The 17484-nt window shown below is 63.5% G+C and overlaps 1 protein-coding gene across 2 annotated transcripts; it reads right to left on the bottom strand.

Annotated features, from left to right (window-relative positions):
• Window positions 1–296: 296 nt before the first annotated feature.
• On the bottom strand, window positions 297–17027 carry TTLL12 (tubulin tyrosine ligase like 12). 2 transcript variants are annotated; one of them, XM_082666745.1, is made up of 14 exons: window positions 16808–17027; window positions 12753–12925; window positions 10439–10637; window positions 9436–9595; window positions 9223–9356; window positions 8155–8231; window positions 6788–6904; window positions 6508–6702; window positions 6084–6195; window positions 5210–5361; window positions 4758–4839; window positions 3097–3165; window positions 2371–2509; window positions 297–1890 (listed from the first exon to the last, which is right to left on the bottom strand). In XM_082666745.1, the coding sequence occupies exons 1-14, from the start codon at window positions 17015–17017 to the stop codon at window positions 1739–1741; spliced, it is 1971 nt and encodes a 656-aa protein (XP_082522871.1). In that variant the 5' UTR covers window positions 17018–17027; the 3' UTR covers window positions 297–1738. The 2 variants fall into 2 exon arrangements, with proteins under 2 accessions (XP_082522871.1, XP_082522872.1); XM_082666746.1 differs by lacking the exon at window positions 16808–17027 and adding an exon at window positions 13839–13928.
• Window positions 17028–17484: the final 457 nt, after the last annotated feature.

Below are 17484 nucleotides of genomic sequence, written 5' to 3' on the forward strand. Positions count from 1 at the left end.
TTGGGAAGTGAGTGATTAGGTCATGAGGGTGGGGCCCCCACATATGGGATTGATGCCTTTAAAAGAGGCCCCAGAAAGCTCCCTCGCTCCTCCCACCTCACGAGGACACAGTGAGAATACAGCTGATTATGAACCAGGGAGAGTGTCCCACCTCAGGCAGCAAATCTGCCACCCCTGCGACTTTAGGACATCCCAGCCTCTAGAACAGTGAGAAAGAGACCTCCGTTGTTTAAATCACCCAGTTTATGATATTTTGTTAAGAGCAGCCCAAACAAAGACAGGGACTTGGAGGCCTAAATACTATCCCATTTCTTCTGTTTCTCAAAGCATACGTCTTGATATTTTGGTTTTCTTTGACAACGAACAAGGAAAACAACTGATACACCACACAGGGCTGTGGTTCCAGGGCCCCCAGAGAGGAAGGGAGGCAAGAGTAGAGAAGGCGTACTTTATTGCGGTACAAATCACGTCCAGGAGGGGACAGGACGCAGCAGCTCTCCCACGGAGAAAACCAGAGATGAAGTGTCCTGCCCTCTGAACCTCTCCTTGGCTGGAGGAAAGGGTGTTTTCCAGAACACAGGCTGAACTTCTGGTTAGAGACAGTGGACGGACACACCCCAAAAGACACGAAGCGGGAGGCGCAGTCGAATCCAGTTTTGCCACAAGGATCACCCTTGGCTTCAGAATGAAACAAGCACCTCCCAACACACGCATGCATGCACGCGCACACACACACGACACGCACGCACACACGTACACACACATGAAAGCTCTGCAGGCAGCTCCTCCGTGAAAGTCACACCCGCCGTCTGGTTAGCTGGGCTGGGTACACTGTGGCAACACAAACTACCCTGGAAACTGACTCAAGATTTCAGAAACAAAATTAAGGAAAGAACAAAAATTTTGTATTTTCTTCCCATAAATGAAAAAGTTACAAAACCCCCACATTCTGACTCTAGCTGGTGGGAGACGGCATTCTCCCTGGAAGCATCCTTCTCAGCCGCCCACTGCCTGGTGCTCTGCTGCCCACACCTGTCCCCGAGTCCCCTCACTGGAGCGTCCCAGCCAAACTCAGGCGAGGCTGGAAACACTGCAGTGCCCAGCGGGCAGGGAGGTGCTGGTGCCACATCTGGCCCTTTCCACGGGGCCAAATGGAAAGGCAACAGCAACCAAAGGCAGTGGCTGTCCTGCCCCGGAGCTTCAAGGGAGGTTGCTGGTGAAGGGGGAGAAGGCTGGGTCTGAGAAGCAGGCTCCTAGGGGGGACCTGGGGACGCCTGTCACAGGGCCTGGGGTAGAGCGTGGGAAGCAGCCAGGCTGGGCCTGTTGACCGCTGGGCTCCCATGGGTGCTCCTAGGGAAGCTTGTTTCTGACAACACCATGTCGTGTTCCCCAGACCCCTTTCACTAACGCCCTCTGGAAGCACAGCACCCCAGGAAGCGAACTCTCCGGAATAAAGCCCGTGGCTGAGCTGAGACCAATCACCAAACAGACACAGACGGCAGTAAGGGGGGTGTGAGCAGGGGCCTAGCGCTCAGCCCCGGGGGCAGCACGGCTGGGCCTGCTCCTGACCGACGGGGGAGGGGTCCCGAGCCGCCAGGGTGTGAGGCTGGGGCCACTGCGGCTCACAGGGTGGGGGCAGGAGGAGTGGGGGCGGGGGGCGGGGGCACGGTGCAGAAGCAGCTCCGGGAACAGAGGCTGCGATCTGCCCACGAGCACCCACAGCAGGGCCCGCGGGCGCCTAGGCGAGGCGGGTGACGGGGCAGCTGTCAGGCTCATCCAGGTACAAGGTGCTGAAGACGTCGTTGAAGAAGGTCGGGTGGCACCTGCAGGCCCGCTCACAGTCTGGGTTGAAGTTCACCTCTAGGAGCTGCGGCTGCATCACTTGCTTCCCTGATGCGCAAAAGCACGGGCACCTCACTCCCGGGAGGTGGGCTGGGGGGCCCGGCCCGAGGCCTGCTTGCCCAGGGGGAAGCCTGGAGCCACCTGCAGCCCCAGGAGCGACGCGAGCCACCACATCCCGGGGACTCTGGAAGGAAGGTGCGCGGCCAGGGCTGCTGCTCCCCCTGCCCTTCACGTGGGGCCCCTCCCCTTGTGAGCTCTCTCCCGACACCACTGCCGCCCACTTGCCTTCCCCGCTCGTGCTCTGCCCTGCAGGCCGTGGCGCCAAAAGGTAGGCCTCCTCTGACCCAGATCTCTGAACCTCTGAACTCTGAACCTCTGAAACTCTGAACGAGGCAAGTGCTGACCGTGGCGAGGGAGCAGCGACGCCCTCCCTCTGTCCCCGTGTGGGCTGGGTGGGGAGGGTTGAATGACCACCTTTGGGTAAGTGGGGAGGGCACTTTGGATTACGGGGCAGGGGAGCCCCCTCACCATCTGGACGGCTGTCCCACTTCAGCATGAGGTCAATGGCATACATGGCTCGGGATGAGGGGTAGTCGCAGAGGCCCAGCGGGGGCGGCCTGGCACACGCCACCTGGAACAGCTCCGTGAAGGCCTGGAAGATTTCAGCCTGGGGGCCGGGGGAGGCAGGGTCAGGGGCCCACACGGCTGACACTGGGTCCAGCCCTTCAGGGCAGCCTCTCCACATGGGGTTCACAGCCCCTTCCTGAGCCCTGGTCCCCAAACGGCCAAGTCACCTCCTCCGACATCTTTTGTGACTCCAGACCTGGCCACAGCCACCTGTGCCCTGCTCCCTCACTCCTGGCATCCACCTCCTGCAGAGCTGCCTGGGTCCCCCGCCCTGGAGCCCACGGCCCCTTCTGCACCGAGCCAGGCAGCGCAGATCCCGAAACGCTCCCTCCAGCAAGTGGCGGCCAGCTTGTGTCTCGAAGCACGTCCCCGTGTGCCCTCAGGTGTGCAATTCCTGGCACACACAGAGCCCTTTGCTGTCTGGCTGTCCCAAGGGTGTCCTGAATACCCCGCCAGAACCCTCACAACATCCCACCCAGGCCAGAGGGGAGGAGGGGTCTCAGCCCACACCGTCTCCCTCACCAGCCCTGGTGGGAAGAGCAGGACCAACCAGAGAAGGCAAAGGCGCCCCCCCACCACGCTGGTCCACAAGGCAAGCCCCGCCCCTCCAGCTCTGCCAGGACTCACCTGGACGCTCTTCCAGGGGAATTCTGGGTATTGCTTCTCAAACTCCGGGACGAACTCGTCGTAGTGCATCTGCAACAGACACAGGGCCCGTCGAGCTCTGCCCGGGGCCTCCTCTGGGCAGGGGCGGGGGAGGCCTGGCCTGCCCCGCTTTCACGTGGAGCCCTGATACTCGCCGGGGCCCCAGGTTGGCGCCAGCAGCCTCTCCAGCTCCACCCCCGCAGGGCACAAATGGGAGGCAGGACACGGGGTCTGAGCTCTGGACACATTCACTTCTCGGAGTCTCAGTGTCTCCATCTGTAAAATGGGACGCTTCCCGCCCAGCAAACCCACTTGGCACGGCTGCCGTGAGGCTCCAGTGAGGCACTGAACGTTGGGAGGCCCGGGCCAACGTGTCACCACGTCCATCTCACGATGGTCACTGGACACAGAGCTCGGACCCAAGTCTGCAGGGCCCAGGCCTGAGCTCACTGCCCGGCCCGGCTCTAAGTGCCTGAGGACAGCAGGGGCTTCTCAGGCCAAGACGTCACCCAAAACACACCTGAGCAAGCTGGCCGGCAGCTCAGGTTTCTCCCAGAGAGGACCAGGACGGGCTCCCTATGGAAGCCCAACGTTCTCGCCCTGCTGGACACGCATCCCCACACGCGGGGGCTTCAGAGGAAACGTGACCCTCGGGACGACACCTGCTATGTAGAGGAAAGGCACTCAGGTCCTCAGAGACAACCTCAGCAACATCCCGGGACCCCGGCAAGGGCTCGGGCTCCTAGGGACCAGCTGTCAACACAGCCCAGGACAAGAGGAGGAAGGACCAGCAGCAGCCCTGCCGGCCGTGCACGTGGCCTGGCCACTCGGACGGCGCAGCGCCCCCTAGAGGACGTCTCAGACGTGGCACAGTGAGAGCTCGGGGCAGGACATTTACTAACAAATCACCGCGGAAACACAACCCCACATTCAGGAGCGGCTGCTTCGAGGGAGGCGGGGCCAGAGGCCACCTGCAGGCCTTGTGTGGAGCGGGGCGGGAGAGTGCCTGTGCCCTACTTCCGGTCTGCCCAGAACAGCCATAACCAACCTGCTGGTCCAAGAGGACCTCGTGGACCACACGTCGGGGGGCCTGTTTCTCCTTCCCTTCTGCCTCCACCCAGAGCCGGCCTCTGCCTCTACCCAGGCTGTGCCTCCCCCACCTGTCCCAGGTGCACCACTGGCCAGCTGGGGGATCACGCCCTCACCTCGAAAGGAGCTGTGCTGACGCCCTTTGCTTGCGGTGCCCAGAGAGCACGGGGAAGACAGAGGGCCCAGGGTCCAGACAGGGTCACAGGCCAGCAGAGCCACCCGCCCTGGGGGCCGTGGGACGCGAACCTGTGCGCCTCCCCACCCCTACCAGCGTCCTCATGCTCAGCAGGTGCTGAACAGAAGGCGGCCTGCGCCTCCCGGCTGAGACCCTGCTCTGCTCAGACTTGCCAGGGGACCGGGAAGCCTCAAGGGCCCCCTCGAGCCAAGCAAGTGCCCCTCAGAGCTGCGGGGGCAGCTGTGGGAGGGGACGCAGGTACAAGAAGGCAGCTCCCCTGACTGTTACGCAAGCTGCCGGAAGACAAGCTGACGGGTGTCGGGTCCTGTCCGGGCCAGCCTCCACGGGAACCCCTCCCCAGGCGGCGCCAGGCCCCTACCTGCTTCAGCACCAATTCCGGGTCGTAGTTCATGACAGTGAAATGCTTCTCGTAGTCGTCCAGGTCGTTGAGTGCGAAGGGCCTGCAGGACAAGCGGACGGACGCTCGAGTGGGTCCCGGGCGTGCAGATGCTCAGAGCCCCCTGGCCGGGCGCCGGTTCCCCCAAGAGTGGGGCGGCCCTACACTGCCCCCGCCCCCCCGGCCAGGGGTTAACCACGAAGATCCCCACTAGGCCGGTAAACATCGTCGTGGTCTGAGGGAGCAGGTGCCTGTTCCACAAGGTGGTGGTGACACACGCAGGGTGAGAATTACTGCCATTTAACAGAAACGGGCTCAGCGGGGTCCCTGCTGGGTGCTTGGTGGTAAAGGAGCCCCTGTGCAGGCGTTCTCATCCCGAGTAAAGAGGGGCCCTGTCGCCCAGCCCCCAGCCCCAGCCCAGTCTCCCCAGTTACCGGTTGGAGAACCGCAGCCAGAACACGTCATAGACGAACAACGTCAGGGGCTTCACCGACCGCAGGAGCACGATGTAGCGGATGTCGAACTTGACCCTCCCCACATCTTCTCGGAGGAACAAGACGGGACTTTCAATGTATTTGGAGACAACCTGAGGACACAGATGCAGGCTCACAGGTGGCCTGTTACACCTGGGCCAGGACAGAGCACCCCGACCTCCCCAGCTGTGGCTCCCACTCGTGGAACCTCCAAGTGCTGTCACCGCATCTGGAGGAACACTCACTCCTGAGCCCACCTCCCGCCCCGGTGCCACGAAGGGACCTGCTCCCTGCACTCCGCGTCTTCCTGTCTTTTCAAACCTGTGTCTTAGCTGCAACGAGTTCTTTATCTTCATCTTTAATTGAAGAAAAAGATGCCACCAGTTTTTAGCTTTGAAAACTGGATTCAGATTCTCAGCCATAAATCCACTGACTCCCCATCCCACCACTGGAAAACTTCACAAGGGTCATCGCAGTGGCATTTTCTCTCGGGCCTCTGTCCAGGTGCAGAACCTTGTGCCCTTCAATTCCCCCACTGATGGGCCCCATGCCACTACAGCGCTTTCGTCCAGAGCCCCGTGGGGCTCCCTGGCCTGGCCACCTCCCTCCTGCCGCGTGGTCCTGTGAGGCGCGGTGCGCGCGGGAATGCAGTTCAGACACACCCAGGGAGGCTCCTTCCTCTCACCCGACTGTCACACAGCCCCTTCCCCCCACTGGCAAGGGCAGGGGAAGGAGTGGGGGTGGTGAGACTCCTGTGAGCTGAAGAACGCTGACGCCGGGACCTACCCACAGAGGTCCTCGCAGAGCCCCCCCTCCCGGCGCCCCAGGGGCCCACCTTGGGGGAGCTCTCGCGGTGCCGGATGATGCTGTGCAGGTTCTTGGTGATGTGGGTGTCCAGGCTGCGGGCCAGGTTCCAGGGCTTGCAGATCCAGTGGTTGTCCTCGCCCCTGGGAGCAGAGGGGATGACCAGGCTGTGCCCTGGGCCCACCCTCCTGGGCACTGTGTCCCCGGTACTGTGGCAGCAGAGCAGGGGCTGAGGGAGGGGTCCCAGAGGAGACCTTAGGGGCCGGGCCTCGGGAGTGAGGAGCCGCCCTCCGGGAGGAAGGGCCGCCGAGCAGCAGTGCACCCAGAGCCTGCAGCTCCCGGAACCGTGGCCGCCGCACGGCAGGCGCTCAGCCAGGGGGCGGGGACCACGGGAGCCTGATGGGCGTAGGGTCTCGGCTGCCGCGGCTCCGGGGGGGGCGGGCGGGGGTCCTCACCGCCTCTCCCGCTGCTGGAAGTAGCTGACGAACTGGGGCAGCTCGGTGCGCAGGTTGAAGGTGCGGGGCAGCCAGGCCGGGCCCTCGGGACCGCCGGCCCGGCGCGCGACGGAGGCCAGGCAGTCCTTCACCGTCAGCAGGTTCTCGCAGGGGAACTGGTTCAGCAGCACGCTGGGCCTCTCCCGGCTCAGCCTTCTGTGGGGCCCAAGCAGGTGCCACCGGTCAGCGGGGGCGGGGGCCCCGGGGGCGGCGGCGGGGACCGGGCTGGGAGGCGCCTCACCTGTAGTCCTTTAAGTGCGAGAAGTGGTAGAGGATGTGGGCGTCCGCCTCGCTCTCGGTGAAGGTGAAGCGCGGGTGGCTGAGGTGGCCGAGCACCTGCTGGACGTCCGTGTAGACCCTGGGGGGGGGCGGGGCGGGCGGAGGTCGGCGGCCGGGCTCCGCCCCACGGCCTCCGCCTGTCTGCCCAGCGACGGGGCCACTGGGACCCTGGCGACCCCGGGACCCCCACCTGTGAGATGGCACCACAGGGCCACCTCACGCTCCTCCCAAGGACGAACCAGGAGAACCCGAGCGTTTCGTCAGGCAGGGGCTCCCTCCTCCCACGTGGAGACGGGACGGGTCCACACGCTGGGACCTCTGCCCTCAGAGAAGGGAGCCGGCGCCCCGGGGGCCTGCAGGTGAGCGTGTGGCCGAGACACGCGCCTCCGCCTCCGATAAGGCCTCATTCCACACCGGCCCCGGGGGGAGGAGAGGACAGGGCTTGGGAGCCTGTCTGCCGGGGGTGGTGGATGCGGCCACACTGTGGAGTTTCAAGGCGGGAGGGAGGCCTGGCCCTGGACGGCGATCCAGGGAGGAAGAGAGGCGAGGGGCTGGCTGCTCGGGTGGGGCCGGCACGGGGCGCTTAGTCCGTGGTTGGGGCGTGGAGCACAGCTGTGGGGAGGGGGCGAGGCTAAGGGGGCCTCCGTGCAGCCTCCGACCTGAGGGGGTGGAGGGATGCTAGGCGGTGAACTCAGGTAAGGGGAGGAGGGCCAGGCTGCGGGCCAGTGGGAGGAGACCCCAGAACCTGGGGGAAGGGGTCAGTGGAGCATGGTGTCCGTTCCAGCTGGAGCAGGTGTGGGCAGCCAGAGGGAGGGCCTCCCCCTGGAAACAGAGGCCAACCTGCCCCTGGCTGACCCAGGACCCGTCGCCGAGCCAGCTGGACGCCTGGTGGGCGTCACCCAGGACCTCCACTTCCTCACCCATAAAAAGGGAGCATCTGCTTCCACCGCAGGTCCAGCCTGGGCTTGCTGGCCTGCCCGGCCTTACGTTAAGCTGCCAGCCCACACCTGCAGACACCTGGGCGCGGCCCCCCTGGCAATCTGGGTGGCTCTCCTGGGTGCCCAGCACCGTCACTGTCGGCACCGGCTCCCTGCTTCCAGAGGCCGCGCGCACCCCAGCTCACCCTCACTTCTCGGGCGCTCTCTCTGTGAGCCTGAGACCCCGCCCGTGGCGTTTCCGTCACTGCTGTGCTGCCAGGGGGCAGAGGACTTACTGAGGCCGCCCTGTACCGAGCACTGTTCCAGGAGTTGTGGGGACTGTGAGGCGAGTATGAGGAAAGGGACCGAGGCAAAGGCTCAGCACAGGCTGGGGGCAGGGTGGGCTACGCACTTGAAGACGTGGTCGCAGGGATACACCGCCGGCTTGATGGCCAGTGGCAGCTTCTCCTTGTTTTCCTCCAAAATGGCCTAAAAGGAAAACACTGGAGGTAGAAACAGACCTTCAAAGAAAGGAGCACACGCCTCCCCATCCTGTACATCAGGGTTTTGGGATCCCAGGGGGCACACCTGGACCTCAGGTAGAGCCCTTCGCAGGCACCGCAGCGCCCAGAGCCCTCTGACCACCCCCATCCCAGGACTCCGGGGCTCAAGGCCCCTCGGGTGCCGGACAGCCTGTTCTGTGTCAAAAGAACAACGTACACATTGCTCTACGTCTGCTCGTTGCTCTAAATGCTTCCTCCAAGTCACAAGCAGCCCAGAAGGTGCCCCGCCTGTCCTGGGAGGGGGCTACCTGGTCCTCGGGGAGCCCCCAAACGCTGCTCTGAGCTTAAGCGGTGTGATGGTTTAAACCATGCCCATAGGGACTTCCCAGGTGGTCCCCCGGTGAAGACTCCACGCTCCTAGTGCAGGGGGCCTGGGTTCGATCCCTGGTCAGGGAACTAGATCCCACATGCTGCAAACAAGAGCCCGCACGCTGCAACTAAAGATCCCACAAGTGGCAACAAAGATCCCATGTGCTGCAACTAACGCCCGGCGCAGCCAAATAAAATAAAATAAAACGTGTCCATGAACTCCTCTACATTCCTTTTGAAAGGCAGAGTTCATTCGTCGCCCCTTGAGCGTGGGCTGGGCTGAAGGAGCTGTTCATAACGAATAGAAAGAAGTGGAACGACAGTCCCCCAGCCCCAGCCCCTGAAAACACGGAACAGCAGCCCTGACCTCCAGTCCCCCAGCTCTACTCAACCCTCGGGAAGGACGGTTCCCAGCATCGGGACCCCGGGGTCTGGCCCCAGGCAGCTCACGTCTGCTCCCTGGGCTCTGAGCCCCTTGTCTCTCAGACACCCCCAGACTCTCCTCTCCCCCCCACGGCAGCTGGCGCTCAGCAACACGTGGTGACCGGGTGAAGAAAGGTCCAGGAGCCACCAGGCAAACGGGCCCGGGGTCGGGCTGGAGGCCGCACCTGGTAGTGCTCGTCGGCTGGCTCGGGCGTGGAGGAGCTGAGGTCCAGCAGGTCGGCGGGCGCCCAGGGCAGCAGCACGCACCTCCGGATCAGAGGGTCGGCCTCTCCGTAGGCAAAGTCCCGGGTCACCTCCTCTGCACCAGGACACGCGGGCAGTCAGGGAGTGGCAGAAGAGCGCCGGCCCTTCCTTGGGGTGGGCGGGCTTTGACTTACCGCCCGTGTCCAGGTCCCTCAGGGGCCACAGCAGCGTGTAGGCCACCCGCTGGGGCATATAGAAGAAGGGCGCGGTGGCGAAGCTGGGCACGTCCGCGTGCTGGACGCGCGAGCCGAACTCGTCCATGACGTACCACACCGGCACCTTCTCCTCGGCCGTCTGCGGGCAGAGCACACGCCGCCCTCGCCCACTGCTCCGCCTCCCCGCCCCTCCCGTCCGCACGCCTTTCCACGCATCCCCGCCCCAAACACCTACCACTGGCCCGTCTACGCCCACCTCTCAGAGCCTGGAGCACCTACCACACACGCCTCCAGTCCCTTGAACCTGTGGCCTCCGGGCCGGCGGCCCTGCCCTGGCAGACGAGGACAACAGGCCAGCGGGCTGCGGTGTGATCACGTGTGTGGCAAAGGTGTACGGAAAGAGGGCACTTAGCCTAGTAGCTACATGGATGGTCTGGTTCTGTGTGCAGGCGGAGGAGGGGGGAGACTTCTGAGTTCAGGGAAGGCTTCCTGGAGGAGGCAACAGCTAAGCTGAGATCAGGAGAAGCAACTTTTGCCTCTTCCCGGACTGAAGGTGGTGAGGGGCTGGAACGTAAGGGTGGGCCTGGGGAGGCCGGGGAGCGGGGGTGGTGATGTAAGCCCAAGGATATGCTGAAGGGACTCAGCTCTACTCCCGAAAGCAGCAGGGTATCACTAAGGGCTTTTAGGAGGGTGACGGAACCAGAAGAGGCCAGGAGAGAGGCAGCCAGGTCACTGGGGTCCGGGAGAGGCTTGTGTACCGTGAGCCCAAAGGTCGCATGGACACCTGGGTCCCCGGCACCGGCTGGCCCGAGGCAAAGAGTAACAGGCGCGTGACAGAGCCACGGGGAACCAGGGTAGTTTCCACTGGCCACAGAAGATGGGTCTACTCGCTTGCGGGGTAAGAGGACGCCTCCCGCTAGCCCTGACGGCACAGGGCAGCGAAGGCCTGTTTGCCTCCCCTGGGGCCCGGCTGCCCGCTCACCCCGTGGGCCAGCTGGTAGGTCTGGTTGAACTTCCACATCTCCTCCAGCACCAGGTCCACGGCCTCGGTGCTGGGCAGCTCGCCGTGGAACTCGATGCCCATCAGGTTGGCCATACGGTGCAGCAGCCCGGGCACCTGCTGCAGCTGCTGGCGGGCGTGCGCAACGCGGCACGTCCAGGCGTGGTCGATAAGGAAGATGCTGCGGGCACAGGTTACAGGTGAGCGCGAGGCTACCACGCAGGCAGGGCAAGAAGGGAGGGTGGAAAGAGGGCCAGCAGGCGGGATCCGCCTGAGGAAGAGGCCGGGCTGAGGCCTGGACGCCGCACCAGGCCTGGGTGGGGGTCCTGGCTCTGCCGACCACCCGCTATGCGGGCCTGGGACAGTTCCTCTCCCTTTTCCAGTTTCTAAAACAGGGCAACACGGTCCCTACCCGCTATCACCGGGCTGACGTGAGCATCAAATGAGACAAAACAGCATGCTGACCGTACACTGAATCCTCACGGATTCAGTGATCACTACGGCGATCACCGCGACAGTTAACTGTCCTCAACTGGATTTTGAACTGCTGGAGGGCAGGCCCACGGCCCCCAGCCTTGCTACCTGCAGGCAGACACGCAAAGGAGCCGCACTCAGAGCTCACTCGCGCTTGCCCGGGACTTCCGGGCAATTCTTGGGAAGCGCCAGGGACTTCTGCGGGAGAGGCTTCAAGTCCCCCCGTGTGCGGACACCTGCAGTCCACACAGTCTGGTCTCTCTGCAGGGGCCCGGTGGGCCAGCTGCACGGCTCTCACACCAGCGTGGTGGAGCGTAGGGTGTCCCCACTGCAGGCCCAAGGACATGACTGCCCCCAGCCCACAGGCCAGGCTGCCCGGACACCATCCAAGCCCTGCTGGACTCGGAGGCTCTGAGCGCACGGGGTTCTGCCTGCTGGGGAAGCAGCCCTGGCCCGGCGCCCTGCTAACAGGGAGGCACAGCCACCGCTCTGGTTCTTAGGTTAGGGGTCAAGCTCAGCAGTAGTTATTACTGCACTTACGTTATTTTTTGTTCGCACATCCTGAAACAAATGATTTATTCCCGTCCTCGTGCGTAGAGTTTATGACCGTGTGAGACACGGCCAGGCCTTCAAAGTGGAGCGTCTGGGGGTGACCTGGGCAGACGCACACAATGGCTGCTGGATGTGGCGGGGGCGGGGGAGGATGGAGCCTGGGGCCTGGCCGTTGGGGTGGGGTGGGGCGGACTCACAGAGGTCTGGAGGGAAGAAAGGCCCAGGAGCAGGAAGGACGGCGGAGCCGGGCTCCAGCCCAGACGCCGGCCCCATCCCTCCCCAAACCTGCCTGGTGGTGTGCGTGGAGGGGGCAGAGGCCGGGAGCTGCTCGAGGTGGCCGCTGGGCCCGAGCCCCACGGCTGGCACAGGCGGCAGCAGAGCAGGCGCCTGCGCGGGTCCGCTGTACTGAACTTAACAAGAAAGGGGAGCCTGCAAGTTTCTGAGTCGGAGGGCACGGGGGTGGAGGAACTTGGCTGCTGTCATGACCCTGGGGGCCCTCCCACCCCACCAGGGGCTGGTGAAGGAGCCAGACTTCCTGGAGAAGCTACGGTCACAGGGGCCCGGAAACCCCCAGAGGCCAGCGAGTTTCTCCCTCAGGGTTCCGGCGACGTCGGGCCGAGGGGCCTGTGGGCCTCTCCTGGCGGAGGGCAGCCCCTCTTGGCCCCTGGGAGGCAGGAAGCCTGGGGGCCAGGATCGGCTCTGGCCTTTCTACCCTGTGGCCTCGTGCCAGGCCCAGGCCCACTCCCAGCCTCGGCGCCCTCACGCGAGGAACCAGTCAGGCCACACTCCTCACAAGCCGGGGTGCAAAGCGCAGGGCTCCACCCAGAGACTGAGGTTCAGCAGGACCGGGGCGAGGCCCGGGCGCCCTGGAAAAGCCCGGGCTCACGAGTCCAGGCTGCCCTGGGGTCGACACCCACGATCTTAACTAGCTGTGTGACCCTAGGCAAGTCCTTCCCCATTGTTTCCTCATCGGCAAAACGGGAACTTGTCACACCTCCATGGAGGGACCGCTGGGACAGTTAAGAGGCGTGTGGGAGGGACGCTGCTCTCAGGACAGCATGAAACACAACTAACGCAGGAGCGTCGCCAGTGTCGGGGCTGACAGGACCTTGTCTCAGGGCTAAGGGGCCAGCGCCTGGCACCCAGGAGCACGTGTGCTCGTGATGACAGCTTCTCCCTAGCGGCCACGGCCTCGGTGACACCTTTGTAAAAGGGGGCCCGGCCCTGACGGCCACGGTGCGGGTGAAAGGCGTCGGCCTACGGCTCCTACCTGTTGGGGTCCGCCGCCTGGAGCCCATTCTCATTGGTCACGATGACCTTGTAGCAGAGCTGGCCGCCTGGGTTGGGCTTCTTCCGTGCTTCCCGGGCCGCCTCGTCCTCACTCTCATCCTCCTCCACTTCCTGCACTTGCATTATCCCGAACATCTCCCCAGCGTCGAAAACCTGGGGGCCACAGGAGGGGGTGTTGGCAGGAGACCCCATTCCTGACCCGTTCCTTCCGCCACACCCCGGCCTCGAGGACAAACTGAGCCCCTAGGAGAAGCAGGACCTCTTTACTGCCCAGCTACCCATTTTATAGGTGGGGAGATGGGTTCCTAATCAGTGAGAATGAGGCCCTAACCTCCCCCACTATCGCTGGCGCTATCGTCCAAGGCCCCTCAGCCCGTGGGACCCAAGCCTGGAGGTGGGACTGCATGCATGTGTCCCATGATATCTAGTCTGGCCTCTTGCATTATAGGGAAAATGCGGCTCAAAGGGCAGAGCGGGTGGCTCCGGTCACGCTGGAAATGACTGGAAGAGTGAGGATCCTGGTGGCTAGGGACTGCACCCCAACTTTGTTCTCACCAGCACCACCAACCCAACACCAGGGCAGCGGAGGTGACCCAGAAGGAAACAGGGGCCCAAGAGCCTCCTGACGCCACCACGCCAGCCCAGGTCTGCACAAACCATGGCCTGGGTCTAGTGTCCTGAGGTCCTGGGCCAGGATGGGACAGAAGGTAAGGGCCTTGCTCCTTGAGTTTCCCTGGCAAAGGGCAACGCCAACCACATGCAGCTGGTGAAGGTGACAAGCCAGTCGGTCCCCATACAGCCACTCATGTACCTGGTGCCTGCCACAAGTCGGCAAGGGGCCTTAGGGCAGATTCTGCAGCCAGGCTATGTGACCTTGAACAAGACACTGAACTACTCCGTGCCTCAGTTTCCCCATCCATACAATGGGAATACGAGAACCTACCTGAGGGGCTTGTTGGGAGGATTAAATGATTAACACACGTGAAGAGCTCAGAAGAAGCTAAGCTTGGCAAACCCTCTGTAAGCACTTGCTACCATCACGACACTTTTGAGACTAGTCTCTCACCTGGGAAGGGGGCATCAGCCACCTTCCAGCAGAGCTGAGAGCGATACGTCAACCAAACAGTACACAGAGAGTCCGTGGCATAGAGCAGGGACTCAGCGAAGGCCAGCTGCCCCTAAAACCTTTCTCACGACTCTATTAAAAACAGAAGAGAAACTCATCCCAGTAGTTGGAAATCAGCCATCTGTTCAGGCACCAGCAGCTTGGATGTGCTGCGCAGGACAGGCACTTGGGGGTGTGAGGATGAATCGCTCATGACCTTGCCCCGAGTGGCAGAGGGGCCATCTGAGAGGACCAGGTAAGCGGTGCGGGGGCCTGGAGGGCCGGATAAGACTTTACGGGGAAGCCGTCACCTGAGGTGAGCGGTGAAGGAAGGGGAAGATTTAAACGTGTGGCCATGCCGTGGTGGTGCAAGGACTCCAGGCAGAGAAGCTGGGGCGGGAAGGGCTGTGGAGCCGACCAGGTCCATCCGCAGGGGAGCTCGGGCACTTTTTGGGACGGCGCCTTTAACCCCCCCACCAGCCCCCGATCCCAGGGTGAAGCCACTACCCTCCCTCCAGTTTGGAGATGAGAAGAGAGCAGCTCAGAGGCTGGGACTCACACCTTGGGCTTCCACCCAGAACCCCGTATCCCAGCCCTCTACCCCCAAACCTGACAGGAGGGAGGGGACAGTACAGGGTGTGCCTTCGCCCAGCTGTGAAATGGGGATGACCACTCCCGCCTCACAGAGGGACTGGAGGAGGCCCTAACGAGGTAAGGAAGGGGAATGGTTTTGCAGCTGGGAAGTTCCTGCAGACAGAAAAGAGCTGAAATTTACTGTAAAACACTCCGCATCCTTTCCAAGGCACCGGGGTCCCCGGCTCGCGGGGGGCTGGGGGGGTCCCATTCCTGGGTCAGCAGGTGCCTGTGGCCCTCCCCCACACCTGGGCGCACAGCAGGCTCGGCAGAACAATGGCTGCAGGTCTGGGTCTGGCCGTGGTGACTCACAGCTCTGCCCATAACCCATAAGGGCAAGGGAGGGTCACGGAAAAGTACTGGCTGTCCCTCCGCAGAGCGACGGTGGCCAGGCGGCCTGCAGATCTTGCAGCCAGGATGGAGGGGACATTACACTCTGGTGGCTATGAGCTGGGCATGCCTCTCCACCCAGTCCCCCACCAAGACTGTGGAAGTCGGAGCCATGTTTCCTGGTCTTCACTTTCCAGGGGGAGACATGGACTCAGACGGGCAAGTGACTTGCCCAGGTGAGTTCACTGCCCGCAGAGGCTGGCAGGGCCGGAGCCAGGGTGTTTCCACCTCGTGCTCCTTTCACCCAGTACACGAGGACCTTTTTATCCTAACAAACCGCTGGGGTCCCCTCCTGCCCAGCACAGGCCTGGGACTAGGGTAAGTGCTCAGGAAATGCTGGCGAATTGAGGGCAAGTCATGAGGGGGAAGGGAATTCACTGTTACAAAAGGTAGGTACCAATAACACTGCACCTTTTTTTATAGCAACTACTTGTGTTTTGGGCAGGAAGGTACCTGGTCCAACCCTGATTTTAGAGGCAGAGAGACTGGCTGAAAGGGTGCAGTTTGTCCAGCAGCCTTTTCCTGGCTCCAGGGTCCCACCTCGCCACCTGCACTGCTCAGTCTGTCTCGGCCCAGGAGGCAGCCCCTGCAGGAATCTGGTTCCAGCTCAGAAGGCCCCAACAGAGCGCCCGTGAACGTGCTCTGGCTTCAACACGTGGGCAAACCACCAAAACCCAAGGCCCACCCCTCAGCCAGGACCCTGCGGAGGCCCTTTGGAGACACAGGCTAGAGCACAGGCCAGCAGAAAAGAGCCGACCCCACAAAAAGGGAGACCCTTGAAGCATGGGAGCTCTTTTCACTTTTTTTTTTTTTTTTTTTTGCGGTACGCGGGCCTATGGCTCACGGGCCCAGCCGCTCTGCGGCATGTGGGATCTTCCCGGACCGGGGCACGAACCCGTGTCCCCTGTATCGGCAGGCGGACTCTCAACCACTGCGCCACCAGGGAAGCCCTCTTTTCACTTTTGTTTAGATTCTGTCTCCACCTCCCACAGCCTGTCTTCGTTGATATGCAAAATAAAGGTGACCCGGGGCTCAAATCAAATGAAGAAACACGAAAGAACTCTGTGACCTAAACAGTTAAAGCCACACAAACTCACTGGACGTCTGTTTTCCCTGAGGCAGGCAGTGGCTGAAAGCAAGCTTCTAGTTCTGAAGTCTGGCAGACCTTGGGAGTGTCACTTCCTCTTCCTGAGCCTCAGTTTTCTGCACTGTATAAAGTGTGGGTGATGAATCTTACCACCCCCCGCCCCAGGACTGCTCTGGGCTCGGATGTGTGGAGGACGCAGCACAGGGCCTGGCACACAACGGGAGCCAAAGTTCATTTCAGTTCCAGTTCTCGCCGCGGCCCTGGCCCAGCCCCAGATGCTGGCAGGACCAGGGACACAGGTACAGGCTCTGGCCGCCACTCCTAGGCCACAGACCGCCATGGAGTTAAAGTCTAAGTCGGTCGTTAAGGCATTCGTGGCTCTTCATCCTCAAACCACCAGCCGTTTTCCCTGCATCGTCCGTTAACGCCGCCCCCCAACTCTCCGCTGCGCGTCTCACCGAAGCCCGCCCCGCCCCGGAACGCGCTCGCTCTCCTTCTCCCAGCCACCAACTCCCCCAGGCGCCCTCCCAACCTCCTCCGCACGCGTCCTCCAGGAGGCCCTCGGCCGCCCCACCCCAGCAGCTCTCGGCCAAGAGCCGGCCCGCAGACCACACCCTTCCTGGTAGAAGGGTCCAGAGCGACCCACCCCCGGCGCTCCCCGGGCTCGCGCTGACCAGGACTGGAGGATGCGCGCCTCGAGGACCCGCATCCCAGCTTCACTGGCACCTCTCAAAGGGATCCCGGGGCGCTCCGGGCGCGCCCTGCACCCCGGTTCTCCCCGGCCGGCGCGTCGCCCTCCTCGCGTCACCCCAGCCCGCACCTCGTGCTCCAGCTTGTGCAGGAGGCGGCCCCAGTACCGCTCGGGGACCCCCGACGCGCGGAGCGCCGGGCCGTGCAGCGCCGCGAACTTGGCCCGGGCCCGCGCGTCCTCCTCCGGGTCCGGGCCCAGCTCCGGGTCCGGCTCCAAGCTCGGCGCCGACTGCGGCGTCAGGACCCGGCTGCCACGCTCCAGCCTCGCGTCGGCCTGCATGTCGCCTCCACCAGCGCCAGCGCCAAGTCCAGCGCCGCCGCAGCCCGCAGGCCCGGCCCTCTCGACTCCGCCCGCCCGCCCGCCAGCCCGCCCCGCCCTCCTCTGGGCTCCCCGCCCACCACCGCCCGCAAGCCCGCCCACACTCCTGGCCTCCAGGCTCGCCGAAGGCAGCCGGGGCGCAAAGCTGAGGCGCTGGACCCGGGGAACCCAAAGGCCGGGCCTTCCGAAGGGTATGCGCGCGCCACTGCGCGTGCGTGAGCGCGCGGGGGTGGTGCGTTTGTGGCCTGGGGCGGCCGGCGTGTGCGCACGCGCGCCTGGTCGGGGCGGTGTTTTCTCTTTCAGCCCGTGGCTACCCCGGGGGATGCCGGGAGTGAGGCCTTCCAGACTCCACGCGGTCGGAACCGGAAGGGATTCCAGGGAGTGCCCAGGAGGGGAAACCGAGGCCCAGAGACACTGGTGTCCCGCAC

This window comes from Grampus griseus (assembly GCF_964374135.1).
Source record: "Grampus griseus genome assembly, chromosome: 11".
In the NCBI taxonomy this organism is placed as follows: Eukaryota; Metazoa; Chordata; class Mammalia; order Artiodactyla; family Delphinidae; genus Grampus; species Grampus griseus.